Source organism: Periplaneta americana, chromosome 9 (assembly GCF_040183065.1).
Source record: "Periplaneta americana isolate PAMFEO1 chromosome 9, P.americana_PAMFEO1_priV1, whole genome shotgun sequence".
Classification (NCBI taxonomy): Eukaryota; Metazoa; Arthropoda; class Insecta; order Blattodea; family Blattidae; genus Periplaneta; species Periplaneta americana.
The window spans coordinates 113,329,533-113,347,208 of NC_091125.1; the positions used below are offsets into that span (position 1 = coordinate 113,329,533).

General features: G+C 34.6%; 1 protein-coding gene across 6 annotated transcripts in view; it reads left to right on the top strand.

Moving 5' to 3' along the window:
* The window catches only part of ab (BTB/POZ-zinc finger protein abrupt), a 243,431-nt gene that overhangs the window by 129,004 nt on the left and 96,751 nt on the right, over positions 1-17,676 (top strand). For all 6 annotated transcript variants that reach the window (XM_069835648.1, XM_069835647.1, XM_069835644.1 and 3 more), the window contains one exon: positions 11,906-12,145. In XM_069835648.1, the coding sequence (XP_069691749.1) occupies positions 11,906-12,145 (240 nt within the window). The remainder of the gene's footprint in view (positions 1-11,905; positions 12,146-17,676) is intronic.

The following is a 17,676-nucleotide window of genomic DNA, read 5'->3' on the forward strand; positions in this document are numbered from 1 at the left end:
TACGTGAATATTTGTCTTTGGGGAGAACAGAAAATTTACAATGATTTCATTATTTGAGAAATTGAAATTAACAGTAACACCCACATGTGTTATACAGTAAAACCACAGTCTAGTATATACAGTCACGAAGCTTGGGTTGTGAGGGTGTTAGGAACAATAGACTGTGCCGGTACTATTTCGCATTGTCTGTAATGAGGCGATATTAGCGATCCTAGTGGTTAGCAACTATCTATGAATGCATATATACTACATATTGAGCTTCGTGACTGTATATACTAGACTGTGGTAAAACTCCAAGGCCTATGCTATGCTATAACATGAGGCATGATACACATAACACACAAAGGATTTAAACTGAAACTTCGAAAATTCTTTCTACGGGTATAGTCAGTGTCATTGCACAATATCTCGGAATGAAGTGGCAGTATTGTTCTACACAGTAACTGCATGGTCTAAAGTGTCTTGCCTTACACTAGCAAAAATGGAATGATCTTTGGCTCAATTTCTCATAAGGAAAGAAATTTTCTCATAGAATCTTGGGCAGTTTATGGGATGAGTATCCCCCTAGCATTGTGATGTAGCAAAAAAAAGCCAGATATAACTACTGGATGGGGGGAATCATTGTACTAACTGCACGTTACCCCTATACTCATTAGATGATCATTCACCTATGCTAAGGTGTATGAACATAAGGCCAGCAGTAAATAGGCTCGGTCCTCCATGTTTAGTTTAGGCCTACTAATGGCATCTCGGTCTAAGGCATCCCGCCTAGGACTCATGTTACGGAATGCACGCTTGTTCAAGTCCTCATGAGGGAAGAAATTTTCTCATGAAATTTCGGCCAAGTGTATGGGACCAGTGCCTACCCAGCATCGTGATGCACTTGGGGAGCTACGATATGTAGCGAAAATCCGGTTTCGCAAACCAGCTATAATGGCTGGGGGAATCATCGTGCTAACCACACGATACCTCCATTCTAGTTGGATGATCGTCCACCTCTGCTTTGGCATGTGGACGAAAGGCCAGCAGCCGGCTGGTCGGTCTTGACCCTGCAAAAGGCTGTAGCGCCATGGATTTACTTTACTTTACTGTACTTATAAAATCACTTTTACATTGAAGTAGATACCAGAATTCTTCAGGTTAAAAGCTGGAAAGAGAGTATTGTGTTGTTGCAGAAATGTCTTTTTGCAATTTTAAGAAAAGTAATTGATATCAAACCCTGTAATAAAAATGTGTATTGCCATGGCTTCTGCATATAGCTTCTCTACTTCCTTTAAAGTCTTCTTCTCGAATTTGATGAGTAAACTGTGATATTTTAAATTAAAAAGAAATTGAGGTGCTAAAATTTCAGGATTTCTACTATAGCAGAAACAGTATGTTAGGTGAAGTTGTTGAGACAATGGCAGATATTAATAAAACTGCTTGAGAGTGAGTGAGATGTATCGGACAACTCAGTGAGTGGTAAAGAGGGAACCCAAGAGTTGGAACTCAATCAGAGACAATTCTGTCCAACGTCGGGGTGGTATCCGGTGTGGCTTAGTGGATAAAGCATCAGCACGTAGAGCTGAAAACCCGGGTTCAAATCCCGGCGCCGGAGAGAATTTTTCTCCGTTCCATTACTCTTTCATCGAGTGGTAAAGGGTCGAGTGAGTGATTAGTCTGAATTTCATATTAATAAATATTTTCCCCTCCTGGACATATCTCACTCGTGACTATGAGTTGTTACTCACATTTTATCGCCTGGACATTGCTGTGTAAGTTATCAATGTTTAGACTAGAGCTCCTTGCAGAGGCAAGTCTTCGTCACATTCGGTTTGTAAATACACTTTTGTTTCGATCATAGAGGAGGAAAGTGTGCAGTTTCAAACTTCATTTGTTAATATTTTGAAACAACACCACATATTATTCATTAAATCAGTTACCGAAAATGAGAAGTAGGAAGTATTTTCCTGTCATTGAAGACTTGAAGACAAATGCAAAGGAATTTGTAACATGATATTCACTGAAGCACACAAAAAAAAAAATCTTATGAATGTGTAACAATATAATGTGATGATAAACTTACCTATATGTGTACGCTGTATATTATTAGTATTTCATTTCTAATGACTCGTCTGAGTGATACATACAACCTGTTCGGTAATTCTACTCTACCTTCCTCCACTTCGTCGTACAGTAATGAAACTTCATAATCTTCAAGTAGGTGTTTCGTTACATTGTGCGATATAGCGCAGCACAATATGATCAAAGACATTTTCCATTGTAACTCTTATTTTGATTCGGAGAATTGGAAATTGTTGCTTCACTTGGCCGAAACATCTCTATAATCGCACATTCTTTCGTTACCGGTATATATTTATTGTAGGCTCTTTGCTGTGGAGTGATGGTAAAGTAATAAGCCAAGGAGCAATTCTGTGGCTCCAAGGCAAAATGTGTTAGGCCTCTATGTCATTTCTTTCACTTTTCAAGAGCGAGCATGTATAGATATAATTTGAACAACCTTATAAAATCGTAGGAATCATGTTTCATAACAATGGATTAGACAAAAAAATAATAGAGATATACATGTTATCTTTTGCCACAATAAAGATGCCAGCAGGATGCACACCATATCGCAAAATCTCATTTTCAACAAAAATTTAAATATCACGTTTTGCCTTGGAACCACAGAATTCCATAGTCCATATCACCTAGAAGAAGTGCATTGGCATTATTGCCAACCATTACTCTAGAAACATCCGAATTTCTCCACATAGGCCTAATATAGAAATAATTATCCACGCTTGTGAATTCTTCCTTGACATTGCAGGTAGCTCGTACATTAAGGCTCGCAACACCTTTTTGTTTTGCTAAAATACTCATCGGCATGTTCATTAAAAAAAAAAATATTGGTATAATTCACAGCTTCAATGGCGTCAGGAAATAAATATTTCCTTTTTGCACTCTGTAACTCTTGGACAGTTGTTGGAAATTGAACGCAATTAAATGCTTTTAATTTCAAAGAATCTGCAACTTCCCAGTAGTTAGAATTTGTTTTATAAAAGAAAGTTATAAGGATAATGACTGGGGTACATAGAAGGACATCATGTAAAAAGATATTCCAAAATTTAGAAATCTTTACTGTACATTGTGAGTAGGTCTACACTCTTTCACTGAGTCCACACCTGTGGAGTAATGGCTAGCACATCTGGCCGCGAAACCAGGTGGCCCGGGTTCGAATCTCGGTCGGGGTAAGTTACCTGGTTGAGGTTTTTTCCGAAGTTTTCCCTCAGCCCAATTTGAGCAAAAGCTGGGTAACATTCGATGCTGGACCCCGGACTCATTTCACTGGCATTATCACCTTCATCTCATTCAGACGCTAAATAACCTGAGATGTTGATACAGCGTCGTAAAATAACCTACTCCAGGGTAACTTACGTTAGTCGGCAGACTTGCTAGCTGCTGATCAGGAGCTTCACTCGGGCTTGGGTTAGATTTTTCCTTGGACTGACTACCTGGTTGAGTTTTTCTTTTTCCGAGGTTTCCCCAAACGTAAGGCAAATGCCAAGTAATCTATACCGAATCCTCGGCCTCACCAAAAAATTGTTTAACTCTTGTTTCATATCTTGAAGCTTTAATGCTAATACAAGATCTATGGAATACAATGAAATGAAAAGTGACACGGTATCCTCTGGAACGCCCATTTGAAAACCTGGATCGCCCACATAAGAAAATGCTCATTTTCAGTTCATTATCGAGAGCTGGTCCTCTTCTCCCATTTGAATCTTGCAAGAAATTCCGCGCTAGTCACTGTACGTTCTCCTTCTTAAATTTGTAAAAATCTTTGTAACTATGTTTACAAGCTTCTCTGCGATGTTTATACCTTTTCTTCTGCGTTATACAACAATAATATACCTCGTCATTACGATTTTTTAACTTCACTCAACCGCTTTGAGTCACCTATTCAGTTAACTCAGAAATTTGATAGTATAAACTCAATTATGTGAGTGAGAGGTAACGTTTATTAATATAGAATAGTGACTTGTCTCTCGTCTGTTGCGTCATCGAGAGTTGTTACTCAAGGATCAAAGGTCAGTGCCAGACTGATTGAGAGATAAGTATGTTTATTAATACACATGCGAGTTAGAACTCGGAATTGTCGAGTGGTAACTAACAACTCAACATTATTAATAACTCCCATTAATTTATAAAATGTGTTCGAAAATGGTGCAAAGGACTTTCTTTGATTTTCTCTTAATGTTAGAAAGTTGTTCAAAATAAATACATTGTGGACAAAATGTTTCTAGAGGTACGTTATAAGCATTATCTTTTTATTTTTCGTGAGAGATAGAGAGAGAGAGAGAGAGAGAGAGTCCTTACAAAAGTTGTAGATATTAATTTTAATGTAATTTATTTGCATTCATTGTTAGTGAAACACTTACAAGACAAAAATAATTCACTCAAAATATACATAGGTACTTACATCTAATGCATAGTTTTAATTGAATGATGCAACGAGAATTTTCAGAAGTTTAAGGATAAGAAATCTTGAATAAATTATATGTATTATTAGAAAGCATAAGACAAACATTTTTGTTTTATTTATATAGTTGGAAAGCTGAGAAGTAATGCTACGTTAACATTTTGAAGTTTTAATTAACAGCTGGTGTTTTTTGAAGCTGTTGTATTACTTCCTGGAAAAAATTCTTTATATGAAATTATAACCTTAAATCTTTGTGAAATTTTATGTAATTCTTTTGTCTGTTGATTATAAAATATATGGAGTTTTGAATGAAGAATTTATAATAAAAAGAACATTACATTATTTTGTATTGTTTAGCCTATTCTCTGAATGTAATAGATTCAGTATTCCATTGTACTTATCACAAATAAATTGAAATTGCTTATTTCATTGTGGCCATTCATTGGATGAAATTTCATAAATTATAGAATGGTTTCCAGCAAATGTTCTGATGTTTTTGTTGACCAATCAGCAGCAAGCTCCCCTCTTCCTCTGCCCGCTACCAGCACTGCTTGCATCCGTGAACTCAAGGTGCTTCGCCAGAGTAAAACTTACATACTTTGTTATATTAATAACATTCGGTACTCATCCTCCTCACAGTAGCTGCTGGAAGTGTTGCCTATAGTGTATAGTGTGGTCGGCTGACAGAAACACTGGGAATATTTGCTGGGACTCACAGTACAAGTGACAAGAATAAGATTGAGTGTAATATTATAATCTTTTATTAAAAATTGTCTTGTACCAAAGTCTTTTTATCTTTCTGGCAGTGTCTCATGCATTGGATAAAGTTTCAAAATTCTATGTAGAATATTTCCATATGGTATTGCACTTCATAAATTCACTGTTTCTCCGTTCTGAAATAGGTTATATTTAAACTTTAACTCGACATTATTACAGATTAAGAATGAGATTGTGCTTGGTGCATTGTATCATTTATCTTCGTAATTTTCAGTTGAAAATGTAAATGTGTTGTGAGGAACTGCCGAAATGATTATTTAGAACAGTGGTATTCAATCTATGGTATGCATACCCCCAGAGCACGTGGAATTCTCTGAAGGGGTACACATCCAACTTACTATATATGTAAAAATGCTGACATACTTATTTTGTTATACAGTTGTTGATAATAAGTATTACAGTTTACATATTTTCTTTTACAATATCGTCCACACCTGTGGAGTAATGGCTAGCGCGTCTGGCCGTGAAACCAGGTGGCCCGGGTTCGATTCCCGGTCGGGACAAGTTACCTGGTTGAGGTTTTTTCCGGGGTTTTCCCTCAACCCAATATGAGCAAATGCTGGGTAACTTTTGGTGCTGGACCCCGGACTCATTTCACCGGCATTATCACCTTCATCTCATTCAGACGCTGAATAACCTAAGATGTTGACAAAGTGCTGTAAAATAACCTACTTAAAAAAAAAAAAACAACAAAATTTTACAATATCAACTCTTGTTTTTCCTTGCTTTAGTAGCATTTTACATAATTCAGCATTAATAACTACTGTATGCATACAACATCATATCTTTTGTTCTTTTTTTATATAATTGCAATGTAGTTTGGGAGTACGAAGGTGAATAAAATTGTATTTTGGGGGTCATTCATTCATTCATTCATTCATTCATTCATTCATTCATTCATGGTTTTCTGCCCGAGGACAGGTCTTTCAGTGCAAACCCAAAAGAGATTCCCTTCATGCTGTAATGTTACTAAGTTTATGATTCATGTATTTCACAGCTTGTTAGGTTAAGTCATTAGTAAATAACGAACATTTGTATAGCCTACGAGTTTTGTTTTCTGGCTTATTCGATGCTGATGCTACAAGATAGAGAATAAGAACATTTGCTGGAAGTAACATGTTTTCATGATATTAAAAGCGATTTTTAATCTATGGACGGTCTTTCTTGTTAAACTACCAAACATATTTTGTTTTATTAACCGTTTATGAGTATACTATATATTGGGAAATTTGCACATGAAATAACCAGATTTTATATTGGAAAATAATGTTGTGAAGGAAAAATTACAAAAGATAGCGATATACTCGAAATGAATTCTACAAATACTCATCTTCGTTTTCTCTTATATAAATAGTAACTTTTCCTAAACAACTTAGTGTATTGCCAGGCTAGAAGAACATAAAACTAATTATGACTGAATAAACAACTGATTGAGACCATAACAGGCCAGAGGGCCTTGAAGGGAAAGGTTGATGAAGATTATTAATTATTAGGTATAAACCTACAGAGGAACAGAAAATTTTCAAAGCATTTTTTTTTAGCACTTTATGTTCGGTAGGTTTGGTTCTTGAACGTGGAGGTGGTGGTATATCAACTATGTGTAAATTTTTGTATGAAATTAACATTCTAATTGTGTCCTTGTGAAAGTAAGTGCAGGGAATAGTTGGTGACAATTAATAAATAGATTAATATTTGGCATGAAAGTTGTTCTGCACTTCTTTTTCACAGTAACGAGAGAAATTCTAATTTTTGTATAAAGAGAGAGAGAGAGATTTAGTGAGTGATAGTGAAGAAAGAGAGACTTGCAAATTGAGTTGCTTTTTGCGGAACTGTGCAGTTGAAAGATTCTGTAGTGACACATCAAAGAAAATGTATTAGAATATTTGTATGTACGTGTATGAGATTGTATTCCTTATTATTTTATACTTTGTCTTTGTAAGCAGCTTGCAATAGTAGGAAGTGTTAAATAAATATCGTAGTGTAAAATATTCTACAATATAGTACAGTAATGTTGGGTACTACATTTTTTGGATGATTGAAAGTTTGTATATATATCTGCCGTCCATCAATCCGCATGTGTCTGTAAGATTGTGATGAAATCTTGTGGTGCTGGTAATTCAATCAGTAATTAACTACAATTTTTCTAACTTGGTATTAAGACTGTAGTTGAACTGTGTAGACTTGATTAACTTTAGAACTCAAAAAATTTATGGTCACATTTCAGTACTAATACAGTACATCAGAATTCTCCAATTCGTTATTGGAGACTAACATCTAGACCTGTTCAGATTTTGTAAACACAAGACAGTTGTAAGGCTGATATACTGAAAAGATGATGTAAAGTTTATTGACACACCACTTTCAGTATTAATGTAATGAATTTTTCAAGTTATTCATTTAAGAATTAAACTACTATCAGAATTTGTTCAGATTGTAGTCAACCTAATTAAATCTAAGTGTTAAGGTAACGGAGGGTAAGTGTGCGCAGTCGGGTAAGAGTGCTCTCGTGAATTTTTCATAGTTGCTATGCCTATTGCAAAATTGACTTGCGTTACTCCATTGAGTATGGATTATTGACAAAGTTGAGACTTACATTGGTTGAGCCACAGAAGAATCTCTACTTAGAAAGGTGTGTAAACGTTTTGTTTGAAATCACATGTAATTTTTTTCAAAAGAAAACTTGAGCTTTCTACAGAGTTATAAGTCAGTCAGAAGGAATATGTTGACATTAAAATGAAATCCTATTTGTAGCAATGAAGTGGTATGAAGTAATGTTCTATGACAGTATTGTGCTGCTCCTTAGTAAAACATTCTTAAACTGACTCGATGTCGGCTAAGAGTGTGTACAGAATGAGCGGGTAAGAGTGCACGAGTTAAAATATGTTCAAGTTACGAAGAATTTGGAGCATGTGTATGCGACTATTGTTCTTGAGACCTTTTTATTCATTGTTTATTATTTCTCGTTTCTACAATTGTAGTTAAATTTATTACTAAATCTCACATTTCTGTTGTGGGCATTATGCTCTAGAATAGTGTAACAAAACTCATAAGCGTATTAGAAGCCTGAAAATTTCTATGTCTGCCTCAAAAGTCTTCTCATATAAAACAAATTTTTTTGGCATGAATTCAAATGTTTGTTTTATAACTTAATCACTGCAAACTCTTTATGCTTACTCTTACCAGTCTGTGCAGCTAAAAGTGTGAATTTGCCTCCTTAAAAAAAATCAAATTTTATTTGTTTACTATCTTCCCCTAAAGTCCATCTGTTGAATTTATAATCCGTATAATATTGTCATTCATTAAACAATTTTTCAATATTTAATCTATAATACAATAGATTCCACAGACACACTTACCCTTCTTTACCTTACTTGAGAAAAGGATTGAATGTTTGTTATGACTGTAATTTAAATTTTAATGTGTTGAAATATTTACAATTTAGTATGTGGCGACTATCATTATTGAGCACTATTTACGTATTTAGTGAATAAAGTCAAATACAGGTGTGCATTGCCCAGAAGGACCTAAACGTAGCAATAACATTAAATGAACTAAATGAGGAGATAGTCTTGCAATGTTTGCGTTAGTCATATGGGAATAAAAACAGCAGCAAGAAAAAGCTCTCAGTTTGAGATCAAATTAAGTCATTGTTGTCAGTATCATTATAAGTATCATCGTCATTGTCATTCACAAGGGTCAGGTCTTAAGAGTGAACTGTTACCTCCAGCTCTTATGTGACCATGCTAGCATCATACTTAGATATGCTAAGATATTATGTTGTGGAAGAGACAGAAATAGTAGAACGTATTTTTTGCGATTGTGAAACATAAGTCTGCCAAACATTGTGTTATCCTGAAAGAACATTTCTAGGAAGGCTTTGAACTTTAAGAAAATGTTCAAACCGGAATAGGACAATTAAAATAAAGGTTTAATCACAATAGAACTTTTTAAGTTCTCAATGACCAGAGGCAACAACTTTATTTTATTCTAGAACCGTGGTGATTCTTTCTGATTCTGTGCTACTTCGTAGATTGGTACAGTTTTCACATACACCAATGTGTAAAATTGTCTCTTTATATCTCTGAGACTGATTACCGACAAACAGTTGGTCACTGTATTGGTGTTAACTCCTATGTTTGGTGGGAATAATTGTCCATATAGTTAGTCATAAGTACTGTTGATCAGTTAATAGCTTTGTATGAGTCCAAAACTTACGGTGTTATGATAAAATAATGAAGTAACTGAACTCCTGTTATGGGATTACATGTAGTTTCATATATTCTTTGCGAAGAAATGATACACATGTTAATAGAGAAGCATTGGTGATGGGATAAATGTTGCATTCTGTGTCCTTGATGCTTGTGAGGTACTATTTAAACTCATTAACCACAGTTATCCGTTTTAATAAGCTAAATAACTATTTACTAAACATTGTATTCTCATTAATACAGTGAAAGTAAGGTATTCTATTCAAATTGATCCTTGTGAAAGCTTGCAATCTAATTTCAGGCAGGAAATGAAGGTAGTTCTTTGACACTTCGAGTTGTTTGATGATATGTCTACAGTGGAGATTGACCCGGGAAATGAAGTGCTCAAAAATAACTGTCATGCAAATCCTGTAAGATCAGAAAGCACTTGAGCCATGGTCTTTATGATCAGAAAATGATGAAAGTTGTGATTAGGCTGTTTCATAATATTGTAATGAAATTTTTCTGTTAGGCCTACAAGAATTTAGTGGGATTTGCTAAAGCATTTCAGAATTTTATTTTATTAATTGATACATCAGAGACTGTATAAAAGATTATGCTTCCTATATATTGGCACACCTTTGTGTGTGATGCTAACATGAGATTCAAGAAGTATTTCAACAGTGTAAATGCATGTAATACTGTAGTAAACATTACAGTAACAACTCTAATTTTTGCTACTCACAGAAGTGTATGTGTGTGTTTACGTGCGTGTGTGTATAGCTGATGAGCTTTTGTTACCGACTATTACAGTTATTGTATAATAGTAATCTGATGGTATAAAGTGATTGTCTTCGTGCTATAATGTTACTTATATAGTGTTCAGGCCTATGATATATATATTTCACAGCTTACTAGGTCAAGCTGTTATTGAAAAAACGAACATTCGTATATGAGTGTTTTTTTCTTGGCCATACATCCCACCCCTTGTTTTCCCCCTTGAAATATATTTTACTCTCCTCTTCTATCTCTCCGACTGTCATTTAATAATTTTTTTTTAATATTAAAGAAGAACTAAAGAAATTGTTTTGCATTATATTTTAATTGTACAAGTTTGATTTAAAGAATTCACCATGTAGCACCACTGTAGATGCACACTTGTCTCGATGAATCTTGGAGTGTCTATTTGCAGCACTTCTTGTTTTTCAACCATGATTTCATATAATTCTGGATTCCAGTGTTGCAGAGGTAGACAATTTTTGTTTGTGAACATCAAACAAAATACATTAGGAACAGTAAGAGATGATCTAAGATCTGTACAGTTATCTTAGGCATCCTTATGCTGTATGGTGCCATACAGACAAAATTTTCTTTTCCACATATGATTAATTAAAAAAATTGTAGGTTCCCATACAATGTATAGCCCCATATGGCCTCCATGACGGCACTGACTACAAGATAGAGCATAGGAAAATTTGCTGAAAGTGACATGTTTTTAGCATTTTCAATATTGAGAAATTTCTGACCATGTCTGTCTGTAGATAGTCTTTTGTTAAGCTGCCAAACATATTTTGTTTTTATTAACTGTTTACGAGTGTATTTTGTACATGGAAAGTTTGCACATGAAATATTCAGATTTTGTATTGGAAAATACTACTACTTTTGTTTGAAAAAAAAATACTGTCGGGTAAAAATGACGAAAGTTAGTGATATACTCAAAATGAATTGTACTAATACTCATCTTCGTTTTTCTCTTACATAAATTAATAGTAATTTTTCCTAACAACTTAGTGTATTGCTAGATTAGACTTTGTGTACTTTCTTAACCTAAGTGTCAGGAATATCTTAATTATTTCAATTTTTTTCATTTCTACTAACTTATTGCTTGTTTGATTATGGAATAATGGTGAATATTTTTTAAATAAAAAAGATTATAGGAAGGTGATCATTATAATTTAACACAACTTCACATAAAGGAGTAATTGAAGTTAGAGCAAATGAGTGCAGTTTAACTAATTCTATATCAAATTCGCATATTAGTGGCACCTGTAACATGCTTTTCTGAAACTTCAACTTCTAGCTGGTAAGATTCAGTTTCCATATGCCCAGAAAGACTTAAAAGATTTCCTTTTTCTTAGTTTTGAATTAAGCACCTCCATTTAATTTTCATTATCTTTTTTTTTAGTAGGTTATTTTACGACGCTTTATCAACAGCTTAGGTTATTTAGCATCTGAATGAGATGAAGATGATAATGCCGGTGAAATGAGACCGGAGTCCAACACCGAAAGTTACCCAGCATTTGCTTATATTTGGTTGAGGGAAAACCCCAGAAAAAACTTCATTATCTAACTGAAATGTCTTCAACAGTTTATATTAAAATAAATGGAGTATTTTTTAATAAATAATAACGTTTTTATTTTTATACCACTAAGACAATGCATTTTTGTATGCTGATAGGAACATTTCTACTCTTTACAGACCTCAAATTCATTACCCTGGTCACAGTCAGGGGAGTTGAGAGATCACTTTCCAGAAGATGCTCTTTCACCACCTCCCAAACGAAGTCGAAATAATGAGCATCGCTTCTCACCGTCCCCAGCTTCATCTGCAACCAACAATAATAATAACAACAATGGCGACGCACTGATGAGAGATACATTATTGGGGCAGGCATTGGAAGGAGGACCTACACTTCACACAGGCAGCACGCAACATCAGGTAAAAATTGAAATTATTTTCTTACCATTTATTGAATGATACTACATAAGAACTCAGCCACAGCACAATTATTGGGGCTTAGAGGAGATTGTATAACATTTCTTTGCATTTTATTGTACTCATACTTAGTAGAAAAAAAATATTGTGACACTGCAAAAAGGATGTGCTTTCAGATTTTATCAGCTTACAAGTTTCCAGTATTCCTGATATGTGAAGTATTTTAAATTTGTATGTACTGTCTCTGTTTAATAAGTTTTGGAGACGAAATTATCGGAACAGTCCCATTCATACTGATTATAGGCCGAGAATGCGTGTAATCCTATATAAACAGTTACTCAACAAATACAGCATGATTATATGCAGTTTCATTAGATACTATTTTCACTCCAGTAATTCGGCCTGGTCTATTTGTTGAAAGTTTGTCTTTTCAACAGTTTCTTTGTTTCAACATTTTCAGAACCAGCAGCTATTCTATCAATAATCTCTAAACACACACCTTCATCTCAAACAGCAGAAATAACTAAAATGCTCTCTCAATTAATTTCACTCAATAAAAGAATTGTATTCCAATGGATACCATCCCATTGTGGAATCCTGGGAAACGAGAATTCAGATGCTTTAGCAAAGAAGGGCAGCACTGCTACTTACAGACCTGTTACTAAATCTACGTATTACTCTGTGAAAAGATTTATTAAATCTACATACTTAGACTTCAACAAACAAAATTTGATAACACAATCTCAAGGGAAAAAATGGAACTCTCTGCATCATAATCCACAGTTAATTCCCGATTTACCACGAAATTCGTCTGTAGCTGCATTTGGATTGGCAACAGGCCATGATTGTTAGGCCAAACACCTGCATAGAATTGGAATATATCAGTCCCCTAACTGCCCATTGTGCAACTCAAACCAAGAAATGGATTCGGAACACCTCAATACCTGTGCTTCAGTGGCTGGCCATGATAATATCTTTGAAAAATATTGGAGTGCAAGAGGCCAAATGACTTTATTGTCAAATGCCTGGCATTAGAAAACAACATTTTCAAAACCTAAAATTGCAGTATGCCCAGTTTAAAACTACTGCTGAAGCTGTCCACAGCTAGTCAGTGGTGTTTATCATGTGGCTCGCAAGGTAGTCAGAAAAAAATCTGATGTACAGTCACTCATCATTACCACTAACTGTTATTACATTAAAGTATACAGTAAATAAAATACATAGCTTTATTTAAAGTCACCCACGAGCCTCAGAAATGGTGTTCAAATTTCGACCCTCCACACCCATAAATTTTTCACATCTGCAAAGAAAATTCCTCGTCACCTAGTGTCTCTTGTTATGGAATGAATTTCTAGGGTTTTGTTGTCCTGCAACTATTCCAGAGGATGGGGATTTGCCGACAGCCAACTGTGTGCAGAAAACTCATTGATGTATTTCTATGAAGTATACAAATCGAAAATTGGTGTAAATTAAGCTGAGATGAATTGAGAAGACCCAGTTTTGGGATTAGAAAACACAGATTTTGTGAGGGATTTGAAGCTAGGATCTTAATCATGTTGAATGGGTAAGGAATGTCTTTCCCAGGGGGTAAAATAGAGGAATGAGACATAGTAGAATCTTCATGTCTACTCAGTAATTTCAACCCAAAATAAATAAGGAGAAAATAGAATAGAAGGGTCTTTTGTGATGTATAGCCTGAAATAACATGAAGATCTGTTAAGATCCATAAAGTACATTGCTTGTGTTATGCGACTTTCATAGTTTCTATAATAAATCAGCTAGTGGCCATGAAGAAAGAATCATGCTATATATAGGATTCCTAAAGGTATATTGTTTACTGAAAGTTATCACTTATCATAATCCTCCAGTACTTATCTCTAGGTCAGTGCTTGGCACCAGGGGTGTTTAATATTCATCCGTCATGGCATCAGTGCTGTGCTGTGTTTGGCGGGGAAGAAAGGGGTTAAAGAGAAGTTATGTGGCTGTCCGTGAGAGAGTAGAATTTGCTCTTGGTGCCCAGTCCTGCTCTAGGTGAATCAGAGAGACTGAAGCGCAAATAGGCCTCCCAGTTGCTGTAATAGTGTTGCTGGAGTTTACTTTTATTTTAATATTTTTATTATACAGAAAATCCCAAAAATTAGCAAGAAATAACTTTAAATTACTAAATAATTGATTAAATGGCGATCTTACTCGTGTTAATTATGTAAGCATGTGCAGCTTACAGCTGTTTCGGTGCTACTTGACACCATCCTCAGAGGCTTCTAAATTACTAACTTTAAATGAGAAGTTAAAAGTTCTTGTTAACTGTTATTTACTGATTGATAAGGAGTAAGGGATTTAGAATACCGGTATATCAAGTATGGTATTTTTTAGGTACTACTATCTTAGCATATTTCTGGTGTAAGCCAAGCAGATTGCACAAAAATACAAGTCAAAGTAGACAACGTGTGGAGTTGAACCCATTTTCAAGTAGTTTGTCTTTTGAGTGCTGTAGTTGACATAGCTAACTTGAATTCATTATTTTACTTTATACATGATGGAACAAAATTTAAAACAGCATTGGTTTTTTTTTTTTTTAATTATTTTATTTTCATTATTTAAAATTGAGGTTAACTGGGAATACAGTATTAATTTCCATTAGTCATTTCCAAGTGCTTCTTTTAAGATATTGTTGGGTTTTATTTATAACACATTGTATGTTATCCTCATTTTTATTTTTATAAATGGAATTAAAAACATTGATGTGTACATTAAATAGGTACCTACTAATATTATTAATTAAAGTATTAATTATTATGCTAAGATACTATATGCAATATACCTGATGATAACTTTCGGTAATTTTATGTGTTATGGTATTTGATATGTGGTATCTTCGAAACATTGTGAAATTGTGAACATTTGGAATCATCAGGTTTTTAATGACATCTATAGAGCATGAAATATCAGGCAGTAGACCTATATCTCACCTGATGATATATCTCAGAAGAACAACAATTGTTTGTATACATCTGAAGTCTGATTAATGTAATACTTATCTAATCAGAGATGTATCCAATGGAAGGGGAAAGGAACTGGCTACACTACCTCATTATCTCTTGACTTAGTTGCCTCGTGAGTCATGTCTTATTGGTGTCACTTGTGAGGTTCAAACCTGTCTTTGGACAGTTGACTAAACAACAACAACAAAGCATAAAAAAAATGTTTGCTTAATTCTTGAAATTCACATTACTATTTTCTTTACATTCATTTTTTGTGTTGCTGTAAGCTAAATATTTTATTTAATAATGTCTGGCTTTCTTCAAAACAATTTTGAGTGACTTGGGCTTGAATTCATTCTGCATTTGAAAAGAAATTGATGTGGAACTTCGGCCTACCGTCATCACTAGGATTGTGTTATTTTTCAGTGTTTCATGTTATAATGTGACCTGATTTCACCCCATAAAACATTGTCTCTCACAGCAGTTTATAATTATAAGTTGCACATCAGTTTTGGAACATTGCAGTAGTATCGTCTGTAATTGGACCCATTGCCAGCTGTGGGGTTGCTTAATGACATTGCATCACTTACATTTTTGTGACCTAGATTAACTGCTGACTCATATATGCATGGAAGTTTTTTTCTGTAAATTTTGTCACTCTGCTTTTATTGATATAAGATCACAAATTTGCGTTATTGTACTTTATTTTAATACACCTAACTTACATATTTTAATTTAATTGGCAGAGCAACTGGTTATGTACTGGAAGTACCTGGTTCATTCCCAGATAGTGATGAGATTTTTCTTATTCCTAGAACTTCACAGTAGCCCTGTGGTTCACTCAACCTACCAACTGCATCTTTCCCAAGGGTAAAAGACGGCAGGCAGACTGTGGTGTCGAACATAACACCTCATTCTGATGCTGAGGTCATGAATGTATGAGCTCTACCTCCATGTCTCCCAGGCACTTTTATACAATTGAAGGGGTTATCTTCACCGTTTTTTACTTGCATATTGGGCTGTGTGCAATGGATTAAGTGTACTTCTATGTCTAATGGAAGCCATAATTATTTTGAGTTCGAAACACTTTCTAGGCATGAATATCTGTTCATTGTCAATATGTTAATTTGTGTTATCTTATGTGAATATCTGGCTTCATGCTGACTCCGTTTTACAGGAGCTGTGTATCAGTTTGTACAATGTTGAAAGAAAGCAAGGGGCCAACCCATTACAGAGTGAAAAATTTACAGAAATGACTTCACTATTAAATGAGGCTGTCATAAAAAAATCGTCTTCATTCAGCAGTGTATCCTAATATACATAATTTTATTAGAAGAAATTTCCATCGCACGCGCGAGTGTGTGTGAGAGCGTGTGCGTGCGCGTGCGTTGTGCGCGCTTCTTTTCCTCCAGAAATTACGCTTAAATCAGTCAAACCTGACTCATAGGATGATTATCACTTATTATTTTATATATATATATATATATATATATATATGATTAAAAATATTGACATAAACATTATTCAATTTCTTGTAGTGATTACAGCATACCAGAAGCTTAAGAATTGCTTGACATTGTTTTTTTTATAAAAGATTACTTTGAATGGTAGCATTATGATTAATTTATGTGTGAAGACGTGAGAGATTAATCTGTTTCACACCTAGATTAGAAGTTTACATATTATTTTGTGTTGATAGTTATGCATAAGCATGTTACATATGGAGTACAAAGACATGTCCATTGCACTCTACACCAGTGTCAAACCTATAACAAAACATGTGGGTTTGCTTCTTCGGCTTTTGTGTTATTGAAAGGAAAGTATCGATGGCCAAGCACAGAAAGGTTATATGTTCATAAAAAAAATTGAAAATATTAGTTAGTATTGGTACTGGGTGATTTGTCTTAGTGTACTCTTCATTCTGGACAAAGGTAGTAGCCTATGTCCTTCCTTGAAGGAAATGCCATAAAATGATTATGACAACAAGGTAAAATCTCATGTTTGATTGCTCTAAAAAAATTATTTTTCTATGTCCCACAATTGAATCGGGGAATGGCGAAACAGCAAATGTCACTATGTGTGGCGTATTGACATGTGTTGTTTCTGCAATCTCCGATTCAGATTGTGTTTGATGGACGTAGGCCTTACTTCTTTGCATTCTTACCTATCGTTGTGCCATTGAAGTTTTGGAGAACATTTACAGATACTGAAATGAGTAGACTCACTGTCCGGTACCACGACAAAATTAAAATTGTTTGGGAGTGATAGTATTAACAGTAAATGACTAATTACATAAACCATAAACTCGTTCTTTCCCCCCCCCCCTCTCCCTCTGCAGGAAATTACATATTCTTACGTTAGAAATGAGAAAAGATTTGACAAACGAACAACATGGAATTAATTTTTCATATTTCCATGTTGAACCTGCGATCCAAATAAAATTTTGTATGTTAGACATTGTGCAAGACAAAATAATTTAAAGATTATTCAGAAGGCATATATCCTTGTTTTTAACGTGCATTTTCATAACATTTCTCGAATGAGAGAACTTAT